The following is a 13605-nucleotide window of genomic DNA, read 5'->3' on the forward strand; positions in this document are numbered from 1 at the left end:
TGAGGAGAATGAAATAAAATAGATATATGGAGATGCTCACCACTGAGATCTGGCTTCTCAACCTGAAAAATACTCTTTGCGTCAACAGGTAAAGTTTCATTCTTATCTTCTTCCTTTTCTTCAACTTTCTTCTCCTTTTTCTTCTCAACCTTCTTCTTCTCCTCAACTACATCCTTCATCTCAACCTGCTGATTTGGGTACTGCTCTCCGTGTGCCCAATCGTCGTCCTCTTGTGTAACGAAAGCTCGGCTCTTCACACGGGTCTTTGGTCCTTTCCCCTTGCCCAAGATCTCGCTTGTAGGTTCCTTATTGGATACCTTAGCCTCTAAGTCGAAGAAGGTAGAGACATCTGCTACCTTGCCTCGCTTTGAGGAACCTGTTGAATAATTTGTAAGTCAGTTTCTGTTATTTCACTCTCCAAGTTGAATCAAACACTTACCATCTTCATTGCTAGGCCCTTTACGCTTCTTAGCCACAGGGATAGGTCTCGGGCGGAGAGATCGATTAATCCCCACAGGCGGTGCTGGATTGCTGGGGACAAAGATGACATTGGGGTGGTTACCGGATAGAGCAGCCAGGTAAGCAGCTTCGTCCTCACGCATTGTGACTTCCAATTCAGCGAGAAATGCCTTTGTTAACATCAAGGCCTTGTCGATAGCTCCATCCTGAGCTTCCTTCTCCAAACCGGTTACCCGTTCCAGGGTGGTCTGGTACAGCACTTTAACTATGTTGAGTAAATAGATGTAAGTAACTCTCTGAAATTATTATCATGCAACAATTGCTACCTACCTGCTTCATACTCTGCCCTGGCTTTCTTAATCTTGACTTGACGCATCTTCTGCGTCGCGCTAATGGTTGCCTGGATTTATTGAGTTAGTTCTAATGCTCCCCATCACAATATAATCAAAGTAACTCACTTCTGCCACAGGCTTCTCGGCAGGGGTACTGCTTTCAGCAGTAGAGGGTTTGTCCGCGGGTTGGGCAGACGTGTGGATTGGTGCGTCTGTCGCATCCAGGGTTTCCTACATCAAACAAACATATAAACTGACCAACTCATCTTTGATTGGTGATGTTATCAAGCTCACCTCTATCTCAGCAGGGTGGATTACACCCAAACTCAGAGTCTGAGTTGGTGCTTCAGTTGTCTGTCAATTGAATTCATCTGTAAGTATAATGAGCCATGTTCATACTCGTTATATGATTAGGAACTGACCTTGTCTGCCTTAGAGCATTCTTCACTGGCCGCGCCGAGTTGCGGGTCTATGCGATTCTGTGCAAAGGGCATTGTCAGTGGGGCTGGTCAAACGATTGGTCACAAATTTAATTTGTTTACCTTTCTAGCCTGTGGAGTGGGTGTCTCAGGTACATCGCCGGGTTCCGTTTGTTCCTGGATGGCATGAAAGTTAATACACATACTCATAACCTCGACTTGATGCCTTACATACCATGCTTGTATCCCCACCAACTTCGGCAGTGGTGTTGTTGTGATTCTACACAACAGTCATAACATATCCAACGTCAGCTCATTACAAAAGACACATATAGTCATTGATCATAACTTACAACATCTGACGTTAAAGAACCAAGGTTTTGATGATTTCCGTACTTAGGTTGGCGTATGTTTCCAAAGTCAGGTACCGTAGGTTGACGTGGGTTTTGTAATGCCGCACGGTGCTGGTTGGTTTTGCCGGTTTGAGATGCTTGCTGTTGCAAACAAATAGAAAACAGTCAGCGCTCCATTCTGATATAACTTCGCTTTTATTTATTTGTATTGGAATAGAGTAGGGTTGGCTTGTAAGCGTGGTTCTGTGCAAATTCTCGCTTGAAGCGAGAATTTGCACAGTGTTTGAAACTGCAGGCTCCTGCCGTATTCATAGTGTGTCTTAATGTTGCGGTCTTGTTCAGATTCTCGCTTCAAGCGAGAATCTGAACAAGTGCGGTTCATTCGATTGCATTGATCACGTATGGTTTATCGCACTGTCTAACCAGAGAGTTGGTTATGAAATAACAAGCCGCCCCGTTCAAATTCTCGCCTTCAGCAAGAATCTGAACGGGGTGGCTTGTTATCCATTAGATATTCGAGTGAAATGGATGAGGAGCTAATCATTTGTTCGAGATGATCACACATGGCTGATCACACAATCTAACATCACACTACGTTAGATGTGAGCAATTGACTCCGTTCAAGTTCTCGCCTTCAGCGAGAATTTGAACGGATGGTGCGTGTAGGAAGAGGGTATTGAATTGAATTGATGAGGGGTAAAAATGATGTGCACATGATGTAGAAGAGATCGGTCGAGGTAGAGAAATGTGATGGATTGGTTTTTACCTTGGTCATTTTGTTAATGTTGTTTTAAAGTACCGAAAATCGGGTCGGGTATTCGGGTCGGGTATTTGGACCGGGTTCTGAACTCTGAAGATGGGTTTTTTCGACTTTGGACTGATGAGGAAGGAATCAGATGGAGGATTTCTTCAAAATCCAAGAAGGACCAGACTTTATACTCTGTCCTTCTCATCATGTTAGGTTTGACTGACATGACTGACAAATTTGCTGCGGGCTTTAGGTTTGTACATGTAATGTGGTTTACATGTGTAGCCTGTATTGCCACACCTACATGGGCAAAAAGACCTCCAATGGGATTCGAAACTGTGGTCCTGACCTCCCAGGTCAGAAGTGCCTCACCTTAACCACTGTGCCACAGGGCCATATGAAACACAACATGTGGGTCAATATCATCAGGATGGTGCAGCACTAAGTGGATTCTGCTTTCATGGATACTCCGCACGTGAGAGTAGTGGTGGTTGTGTCTAAGTGTTTACGCGTCTTCGACATGTGGCCATGTGTCATGAGGCATTGTACACACGTGTATCTGCATGTTTAAGCATGGGTAACACGTGTCTATGCGCGTTTGCGTGTGCTTGGGAGACGCAGAGTACTATTCCACTGTAAACATCATTCAACTTCCCCAATTTGGCAGAGGAAAATGATTAATAGTACAGTTTTTCATAAAAGAATCTAATACTGCACACCTGGGCCATTTCACCCACACTACATATGTGCAGCAAGCTAAGTCAATAGTTGTCTATCATGTACATACAGGTCTGCTCAGTTTTTTGCCCATCAGAATAAATAAATCACATGTTATACCACATGTAACTTTTTCGACTTTGAAATTTTTTTCCCAAAAATTCACTACATATAATTCTGTAGCTGCTCAGGCAATATTGTTGAAGCTATGTCTTAGTAACAGAAAGTGTGTTACATGCAGTTGAGTTGATGAGATCACACCAAAACATTGAGTCAGTGTATGTAGTCAATCTTTTGGAAGCTTTTTTCAATCTGAAAGAAGTTACAGCATGTATTACATATGAATAACTTGTCCTGATGAGCAGATAACTGAGCAGAACTGTATGTACATGATAACCACATATTCACTGAGCCTGCTACACATATGTAGTGTGGGTGTTATGGCTCAGGTGTGGAGTGATAGACCATTTTATGACAAATCATACTCCCAATCATTTTTCCCTGCCCACTTGGGGAACCCAAATAATGTCTGCAGTGATTCCCACATGTGTGTGACGTGTCTAGGCGTGTTTACGTGTGTGTATCACGTGTCTATGTGCTTTTGGGTATGCATGGCAGTCACAAATTAATGTTTCCACGTGTGTGAGACGTGTCTACTCGTGTTCACATGTGTGTATCACGTGTCTATGCCCATTCGTGTGTGTTTTGCACATGTCTATGCGTCCTTGCGCGTGTAGGGCACGTGTATATGAGTGCTTGCGTGTGCCTGCCTGTTTCTGCGTGTTTGACACGTGTGCCTGCGTGTTTACATATGTGTCACACGTGTCAAAGCGTGTTTGCGTGTGATTGACACGAATCTGTACATTTCTGTGTGTGCTTGGCACATGTATATGCCTGTTTCTGCGTGTGTTAGACGTGTCTATGCGTGTTTACGTATGTGGCACACGTGTCAATGCGTGTTTGTTTGTGTTTGGCACGTGTCTATACGCGTTTGCGGGTGTTTGACGCGTGTCTATGCGTGTCTGTGTGTGCTTGGCACATGTGTATGCCTACTTCTGCGTGTGTGACACCTGTATATGCGTGTTGCTGTGTGTCAATGCACTCTGCAGGCCTTTGTTATGTCGTATATGGGGTGTTCCTGCGTTTTTGTGTGTGTTTATACGTGATTATGCGTCATTGTGCTTGTTTGACATGTGAGTATGCGACATTACGTATGATCAACAGGTGTCTATGTATGTTTAAACCTGGGCAAGATGTGTGTATGTGTGTTGACGCATGTTTTTGCGTCTCTATGTGTGTGAATTTGTGTTTACAACGCTGGTATCACGTGTTACTAGTCTTTGTGATGTCACAATTTGCTGGGGTCTGAATGTGTGTGCGTGCTTACGCGTGGGTGACACACGTGCCATATGATCTGTGTGTGATATGTCTGTATCATTGACATTGCACGCAAAATACACGCGCGTTTGTCGCACTTTCACGTGTTATCATGGTGTTCCACTTGGATGTAGTTGTGTGATTTATACACTGGGCGTTCATTTACGTGGAGTCAATGGTTCCGCTATTAACACGTGTCCTGTGTGTTCCACCTGTGTTCACGCGCAAGATTGATACTGCACGCTCAATGTGGCCAGTATTTTATGTCAGCTCATGGTGTTTGATGTGTAACGCGTATTTGACATGTACGTCACACAGTTTGACACGTGTCATTTGCTTCGCACATGTATTTGCTCATTGAGTCTGTATCACAGTTGTGACGTGGCCTGCTCATTGTTTTGACCACATGCAATATCTGATTTAATCATGTAACACACAGATTTTGCGCATATTTCACACGTGTGACATTGGTCATTCACATTATATTAGGTATATCATAGTCTTACTTAGCATACATGTGTTCGTGGTATGTACCGTGGGTCCTTGTCAATTCACACATGTAACAAATGTCTTCATGTATTAATGGCTGCATGTAAAGGTTAATCACTATTTGCATGGCTTGATGCGACAGATCCGCCCACGCCAACATCAGGTTACACACGCCGTGTGCATGTCTTGATTACTTGATTTACATTGCATGTGTATGTTTCATACTGTTGCGCAAAATCTCGCCACAGGCGAGAATTTGCACGGAAGGGGCTTCCTGTGTAGTCTAACTGAAGGTTTTTGCGCAAATTCTTGCCCAGGGCGAGAATTTGCGCAGGGAGCGTACGGATTTTAGGGGCTCAGGGCTCGGGCAACGGACCCGTACGCTCCTGGGCCAAAAAGCGTACGGAGCGTACTGTCACGGAGGGCTACGGGACTCCGTCCCATAGCTAGGGTCTTTGTCCCATGATGGACATGTTGTATGGCCTGCACACCGCGTAGGGTTGCGCAGATCAACGTAGGCTAGCTGTACCCACAAGCTGGCCCTTCATACAGGCGGTCCGGCCTGCCCTCAACATAAGTATAAAAGCCTTCAATCCAGTAGGGTTTGGGCGGGTTTGGGACACATGTTTACACATGTAATGTCAGGCAAAAAGGTAGCTTGTGGCTACCTTTGGGCCTTTGATTATATGTAATTTATATGTAATTTTTGACACTTGGCTGGTGTAATATCCTAGTTGTAAAGGTAGCTTGTGGATACCTTTTGTAATCTACACATGTAATAAATGTAGGGTAAAAAGGTAGCCTGTGGCTACCTTTGGCGCTTTGTAATATGTAATTTTGGCCACTTGGTACTTGTATAGGTAGCTTGTGGCCACCTTTTGCAATCAGTACATGTTGTATGTAAAAGCAAAAGGTGGCTTGTGGCTACCTTTTGCCCTTTGATATATGAAATCTATATGTAATGTTTGCCACTTGGCAGATGTAATCTAGTAGGTAGCTGGTGGCTACCTTTTGTATTCTACACATGTAATAAATGTAGGGTGAACAGGTAGCTTGTGGCTACCTTTTTCATTGTACACATGTAATTTGTATTTCAACACCTGTAATATAGTAATCCAAAAGGTGGCCTGGGGTTACCTATCATTGAATACATTGTGGTAGTGTACATATGCAAAAAGGTAACTACAGGCTACCTTTTCCATTCAACTACACATGTTAAATATATCAAATGGTAACTACAGGTTACTTTTGTCTACAACACATGTAGTTGACATGTACAAAAAGTCAACTACAGGTTACCTGTTGGTATTCAGCACATGTAGTTGACATGTACAAAAAGGTAACTACAGGTTACCTGTTTGTATTCAGCACATGTAGTTGACATGTACAAAAAGGTAACTACAGGTTACCTTTTTGTACTCAACACATGTAGTTGACATGCAAAAAGGTGGCCAGTGGCTACCTCCTTGTGAATGTAATAAAAGTTGTGGAAAGGTAACCTTTGGTCACCTTTGATGTGTCATGGAAGGTAACCAGAGGCTACCTATACCTCTTCCAACCAGGGAAATGCCCTAGAAAAAGGCCAGCGGACGGCCAAATTGGGGGCTAGGGCTCTGGGTAGAAAAACCCGTCCGCTCTCCCCTACTAAGCGGACGGGCGGACGGCGCCCCAAGGCCTCGGGGCCACGGTCCGGTAGCTAGGTTTAGCAGCTAGTGGTTTCTGGGCTTGTTCAGTTGCTAGATACTTGAATAGGTTTAGGCAATATCACAGCACTTCCTCTCCAAGTTTGCATAGTTCTAGCTCATAAATTTTACTTTTTCCATAATTCCACACAACACTTCCTACAAATCACTTCACCAATAAAAAAATAAAAATAAACATAAAAAAATAAAAATAAACATAAAAAAATAAAAAATATACTACTGTTTCATTATATGTTGGACTCAAGAAAAAATAACAAAGTTATTTACTACCTTGAAGCAAATTAAACTTCAAAAATCACCACTGAAAACCAGACAATACAGTAGTTTTTGTGTTTAAATCCAGTTAAAAACTGAATTTGAACTTTTTCATTTTCTCTTGATGTCCAACATATAACAAAATAACTCTAAATAAAGAATAAATAAAAAATAAATAAAAAATAAATACATACAAAATACATACAAAAGAAATACAAAAAAAAAGAAGAATAAATAATAAATGAATGAATACAAAATATAAAAACAAAAAAAATAGAAAAAAAATAGAAAAAAACACAAAAAAAAACATATGACTTAATGAAATAGATACCAAAAAAACAATACACAAATAGAGTATATATATAAAATTGAAACTACATAAATTAAATCAATTAATATATTGAACAAATTAGGTTGATTTGAAAAAAAATCAAAAGTGTACATACGTAATATAGGAGAGTCCACGGGATAGTTTTCTGATTACCCCGGCCTCCCCCACACCCCAGACATGGCCCCATTGCATCCCGCTTGTCAAGTCAAATATATTGTATATAATTACAAAAGGTAACTAAAGGTTGTTTAATATCCAAGTCGTTCCTTTGAGACATTTACTAACAGTGTTGAGAACTTTTGATATCTCAGTGCTCAAATTATCAAACAAAAAAAGTACCCAACAATGATTCTAGTTCAATTTTCAATGGTCACAACTTCCATTATAAGTCTTGAAAGCTTTCAAGAATCATTTTCTTACAAAAACACCAAGTGAATCAAGAAATTTACCGACTATTACATTGTAAAACATTGTAAGGTTTACCACTTCAATTCTTACCATTTTTTTCCCTCATTTTTTTGAGTCTTGACAATCTGACTTGTAGTTTGAACATAAAGTGTGAAAATTCTGGTGAGGTAGTGAGCTTATGTGCCCCACTTGCGGCTGTCACAATCCTAACATCTGATCCTGCTGATCCAGAAGTCTCACAAGAAATCAATTTGGTGCCCATCACATACTTCAAATCTAATCCATCTGGACTTGTTTCATAGGAAGTCATTGTCTGACTTTTCGATGGCAAGTCAGTCATGTATAATCCAGAGGGAGATTTGAAACTGTAAACAGCAGATGGTGGAATAGGTCCAGATCACCTACAAAACTTGTGTGATTTGCATGAATATATAGTCTGCCTTTTTGTTCAGTAAAAATCTCTGCAGTGGTACTTGTGCAGGTAAAATTTGAGTGAGGTAAAAGGGAAGGAAATGGAGATCTGCATTCAGAACTTTTTCCTTGATTTTATAAATGGCCTCTTGGGTATGCGGGTCACTGTGACAAGCCAATCTATTGGGTGACACGGAATGAGCAAGCTTTGTGTTTTATCTTGGATTGACACTACACCAAAGGGCGTCTTTTCCGTACAGTTTAGAAAATTGTGACTGACATAGAAAACTGTATCATCTACATATTCTGTTTTTCTACTGTTCAGAAGTAATAAGGATTCATTAGGCATCAAGAGCACCTACCTCATGATCATAACCTTTTTATAATACAGATTGTGTGTAATGCTGTCATTTGTTGATTTGTCTTCTCATGCATTCAAATTGTAGCCTGATTATTTCTTTCTAGAATATTGATCACATGACTTCATGCATCAATTTTGGTTCATTTCCTTTGCTTATGTTCTCCTCTTTTTCAACGCTCACTATCATCTAATATATGATTGACATTGTCTCTAGTGTTCTGTAATCAACGTTGTGGCTACGCTTCCCACAAGAAGCTCTACAAGATAAATAATTTATGTACATGTTTCTTTTCTGTCTCTCTGTGATTGAGAAGTAAAACATGGCTTGTGCAACGTGCCTCACGATATCGAACATCCGATTGGAATATGTATTGCGTGTTAATATATGCTGATTACAAGGAAGTGAATCTCTGATAGATTAGCAACTTGTTGCGTATATTTATACAGTATATTGTTCATCTACTTATGTAGAATTCTAGTCAGCATTGAAACCGCGAGGCCCGCTCATGAAGTGGAACGTCCTTATGCCGCTCGGCTTGATCATTAATCTCACACTTGATCATCCTCCTTATGGTATTGTCTATATAGTCCCATCTTCAAGCCACTCCGTGTCAACGCACTGCTCTTTTAGCGAATATGTCTACGGTTTTGGACCCCAGCGACCCAGGTGTTAGCAAGCACGACATGGCTCAGTGGCTTTACAAACGTGACAAGACAACGACCCTTCACTCCAAAATAACTCAAGCACAGCTTGCCACCAAAGTGCGAAAGGCGCAGCCGCATCGTTTGTTTTTCTGTCTCTCACAAACAGCATCTGATTACGATTAGATCTCAACTTGTATTTTATTTCATTTTGACCAGTCTTCCCAAATCCTGATACCGACGATCCAGCCCTGGACTCGAATGAATTGCCGCACCAACAACAGGAATCAGGTGATCAAAAGGTGTTTGGCAGCATGGAGTCTCATAGTACGTGATCATTTCCCTTTGCATCCATCTCACCCTTGTGATAATAAGATAAAAAGCCCGGAACAAAAAGTTTGATTCATTGTTTCCAGATCCTATGCCTTCACCTTCCACGAGTGGTCGGAACTCACAAGACTTGACATCAATCGCCACAATCGCTCCTCCTCGTAAAGCAAAGCGTGTTTCTTTCGATCCGCCGATCTCCACATGTTACCTCCTACATGACGTCAAACCAAATCTTGCGGATATGGGGCCTGCTCGAAAAGCAAAGCGAGTGTCTTCTGATGATCACAGTGGTTCTACCATGATGAAGAAAAAGAAAAAAAAGGTGAGTTCCCATGAGCTTGGACATGGGTACAATCATCATCTTTAATCACTTCGACAAGTGTAATCATACTGCAATGTGAGTACTGAAGCCTTGTTCTAATTACAGTCAATGGAACAGCAAATTCCAGACCACCCGACCAGTAACAGTATACCAAAGTCTACAGGTAAAGGCATTTCGAAATCAACTCCTGGAGTGAAAGCCACCTCTCTACTGGAGGTACAGGATCAGTGCGAACATACCAGAGAGTTAAGTGTGCTTCAGGAGCCTCTGGTTCTTCCTGCTTTGAACCCGTCAAGTAATCGTGTGGAAGATAATAACGAGGGTTTGGAAGAACAACTGATTTCTCTTGGGTCAGAAGAGGGCAAGCCAGACACTTCAAGTACTCATCGCTATGAAATGGACTTGATGGAATTTCCCGAGTTAGATATATTTGAAAGTGAAAATACCAGTACGTCTACCAATCTCTCTTCTTGTTTGCTCCCATAAGTAATGTCTACTCACGCTGGATCTTTTGCACTTTCAGTATTGGGAAGGAACATTGATCCCATTCCTTTCAAACCCTCTATCGAGCCAAATTCAGAGCTACCAGTACTCTCGGGAACAGACTACTTTCAAATCCAAAGAAGTAAAGAAGAGCAACGTAATTCTCGTACCCATTCCAATGTATCCCAAGCATAATCAATACGAGTGAAAACTAACCAAACTTTATGATATTTTTGATATACAACAGTTGCTACCCTCAAAGAGCGTGTGGCATCTTTCGAAGACATGAAACAAATCATCGTCACTACTCAGACACGTTTAGACTTTCTAGAGATGCAGGTTGAAAGACTAGAGAATGAATTGCAGTCAGCTCGTAATGACATCAATGAGCACGACAAAGTCCTTACTGGCCTGCTTTCAGTTGAAGAAGGGGAAGATTCTGGTACTGGCAGTTCCGTCTCAGATTAGAAAATGATAAGTGTGTAGCTGTAGTTTCAAAGTGTATTAGCATAAGATACGGGAACAACATGCACTACAACTATATGTTTTGTTTGAAGCCAATCTCTATGTATAATTAATCTTTGAGCTCTCTCAGAAGTAATGGCGCGCCCAATATTGTTCTCTCCTAATTTTTTCCTTTTGTTTTGTCCATTTGAGCAACTGTTGCTTGATTATATACTTGGCCCAGATAAAATGCCTTACAAAGAATCACTATCCAGCTATTGCATCCTGTGAGTTGCTATGAAAGAACCTTTTTAAGATTCTGAGTCTAAAAGCCTTGGATCACATGTGTCATCAAATGATTATACGCACACATGCGTTATTCCAGGTGAAGCCATCATCGTTGCTCTATTCTGAACTATATTCTGCTTTATTCTTATAATGGTTACGAAGCATTGTAAGCAAAATTTTATCGCAACATATACAAAATTTTACTTGCATTACAAAGATATCAAGAATCTATGTAGGTAGTAAGCGTGTGTAGCAGCACATATTTCCCATCTTGCAGTCAAAGTGATTCAGGATTCTGTCAGCCGGCGACAGATCATCTTCCCCAAAGAACATGTTCCAGAAAGGGGACTTGATCGTCTGCCAGACTGAAAGGCAATCGTTGTTCTACGGTGATGCCAACACTAGAGGTTGTCACGTTTTGACAACAGCTAGTGCTTGTGTACATGTAGCTAAATGTAACAAGTGAAACATATAAGATCACCACGATTGCCCCCGTTCCTCAATTGTATCGATAGGGAGTTTCAATCAAGTCCGCATCTCCTAACGCAAGGATCCTGGTTTTTGAAGGTCAGGCATCTTCCCTTTTTACCTTCTCAAGTTTCGTTCTCGCACGCTCTTTGAGGTTTTGGACACCCACATGTTCCGCTTTGTTTGTACGTCGATGATCTTATTTCTGTTTCACGATCCAGATCAAACATGGGAAAGGCACGGAAGAAGAGCACTGGAGGCACAAGCTCAGGCCCCACAAGCCCCTCGAACAACCAACTCGAGATTAATACCAAAGGTGAGCTCGGAGTTTGTGTGTTGATCTTTTTTGGATGAGATTTGTCATAATACCCCTGTTTCACTCTTTCTCCTCGGCTAAAACTTTCTTGTAACTCACACTCTCCGCACATCCAACTTCATCAGACAAAGTTCCGCATTCTGCTCAACCGAATACGCAGTCTCTGAAAGAGCCCTCTTTTCCGAAAGTCTTTCCTTCAACTGCAGCAGGGGGATTTGTGCAAGATGATATAGCAGCAAAGGTCGACTCGTTACCCGACGACTTGCATGTTTTCCTCGATCACGACTTTGATGAAAAGTGTGACCAGATCAAGAATATCCTATATTATCTTATCTTGTATCATTTTGACCCCAAGACAAAATCTCGCCCCAACCACAACAAAACCGTCTTGAAAAAGGCGTTTCAAGATAATGTCAAGCCTTTGATCATTCCGTACATCAAACCGCCTGTTGTGAAACCGGAACCAATGGACACGGATGTACCCGAAACTGTGGACTTCGATCCTCTCAGCCGCAAGACTACTCGACAGATGTTGGTTGGCGCTATTTCGAAGAAAGTGGGAAAATTCTTGATACCCGACATCGCCAGAATTGATCACCTTCTTTGGCTCTTCAAAGCAAAGGTTGACAAGGATCTCCGCTTGCCTCAAAAACCCGAGTTTAGTCAGCGCCCTCGTGTCCTGAAAGAAGACCGCTTGAAGGGCGAGACAGTAGAAGAGCTTCGACATGCTCTGCAAGTATATGCTCCACACATATTTGTGTACTCGATCGCTTTGAGGCCCTCATGTCTCATTGATCTCTACGTCAAATTTGTTATCGAAGGCAATCTTCCCCCCGAGCGTACCCCTGTCCTTGGCTTTCACTATGCTGTCATAGACAAAGAAGAATGATCTTGAACTATCATAGAATTGATCGTGAGTATTTCAAACGATCATGTTTTGAGTTTTTATCATTCATGACTCACTAGGCTACACTTTTGGTTGTGTCATATAGTGTCATATATCCGGTCCTAGATCTAGTAGATCTTTTCTTGGGAGGTTTCTGGATCTTGTTTTGTCTCATTCATGTATCATGTATCTCTATCAGTCCTGTAGTGTTAGCGCCTATTGTTAGTACGGCATGTTTTGTATGAGTTGTGGTTTTCGATCTCTGGATTTTGCTCATGAGTCAATGATCAATAGGTTGCACTCCGTTTTGTCCTCTTGTGTCGGATGTGTGTTCCTGCTTCCTAATATCAGCTTTCACGAGACATATTCAAATATATCCATTATATGATACAATAAAAACTTCATCACTATCACTTCTCTGAATATTAAAGTCCTTTCACCACTTTCGTAACCACATATAAGCGGATTCAACTTCCCCACGTCAGATTTTTTTTACAAATGCCTCGAGGGAACAAGAAGATTGGAGAGCGTCGTCGAAAAGTATGCACATGCAAAGCTTTCGATTGCGAATCTGGCTTTTACGTAGACGCACAAGGCTCGTCACAACCAGGTGTTGAACTCAGCCCGGAGGCGTATGAGGCTCATCAACAAGCGGAATTACGTAACATCGCTCAAGCTGCATCATCAGTCGATGCTCTTGAACATTCCTTCCAGGACATCAATTTCGGGTCATCGTCAGAAGACAATCAGTTGGTCGAGATTCTGCGCGAGTTGCGTGTCAGTCCAGCGTTGCAATCAAGCTCTTCTCGATCTGGAGAAGCTGTGAATCCGGCACAAGTACCCAATCAGTCTTCAAGAGAACATGACGAGGATGTGATCCTCGAAAGCTCTCGCACGTGCCCCGCCATAGACACTGCAAGGGAGGTTGGGAGCAAAGTTTACGATACTGGTGAGATGCTTTTGATACATTGCTCAGCTTATAGACAACTTTTGACTCAATACGGTGTGATTTTGTTCACAAGAAAACTTTTTTGCTTTCAATTTGAGACAAGTCATCCTGTCT

At 41.8% G+C, this 13605-nt stretch overlaps 3 protein-coding genes across 3 annotated transcripts in view; 2 read left to right on the plus strand and 1 right to left on the minus strand.

Moving 5' to 3' along the window:
• MELLADRAFT_70094 (uncharacterized protein) overlaps positions 1-2338 on the minus strand; it is a gene marked incomplete at both ends in the record, with an annotated part of 4650 nt that extends 2312 nt beyond the window's left edge. The window contains 10 exons of the mRNA XM_007419388.1: positions 41-376; positions 440-724; positions 790-859; positions 918-1022; positions 1086-1145; positions 1214-1270; positions 1334-1387; positions 1446-1490; positions 1564-1704; positions 2330-2338. Coding sequence (XP_007419450.1) covers positions 41-376; positions 440-724; positions 790-859; positions 918-1022; positions 1086-1145; positions 1214-1270; positions 1334-1387; positions 1446-1490; positions 1564-1704; positions 2330-2338 — 1162 coding nt within the window. The remainder of the gene's footprint in view (positions 1-40; positions 377-439; positions 725-789; positions 860-917; positions 1023-1085; positions 1146-1213; positions 1271-1333; positions 1388-1445; positions 1491-1563; positions 1705-2329) is intronic.
• A 6661-nt stretch (positions 2339-8999) lies between these two features.
• MELLADRAFT_70095 (uncharacterized protein) lies at positions 9000-10608 on the plus strand (the record flags this gene model as incomplete). Its single annotated transcript, XM_007419386.1, has 6 exons — positions 9000-9147; positions 9225-9332; positions 9422-9657; positions 9763-10105; positions 10181-10297; positions 10388-10608. 6 exons carry the CDS (start codon positions 9000-9002, stop codon positions 10606-10608), a joined length of 1173 nt encoding a protein of 390 aa, XP_007419448.1.
• Positions 10609-12122: 1514 nt separating this feature from the next.
• Positions 12123-12545, plus strand: MELLADRAFT_70096 (uncharacterized protein; the record flags this gene model as incomplete). Its single annotated transcript, XM_007419387.1, has 1 exon — positions 12123-12545. The coding sequence occupies one exon, from the start codon at positions 12123-12125 to the stop codon at positions 12543-12545; it is 423 nt and encodes a 140-aa protein (XP_007419449.1).
• Between the last annotated feature and the right edge of the window lie 1060 nt (positions 12546-13605).

The sequence above is a fragment of the Melampsora larici-populina genome (genome assembly GCF_000204055.1).
Source record: "Melampsora larici-populina 98AG31 unplaced genomic scaffold MELLAscaffold_174, whole genome shotgun sequence".
Classification (NCBI taxonomy): domain Eukaryota; kingdom Fungi; phylum Basidiomycota; class Pucciniomycetes; order Pucciniales; family Melampsoraceae; genus Melampsora; species Melampsora laricis-populina.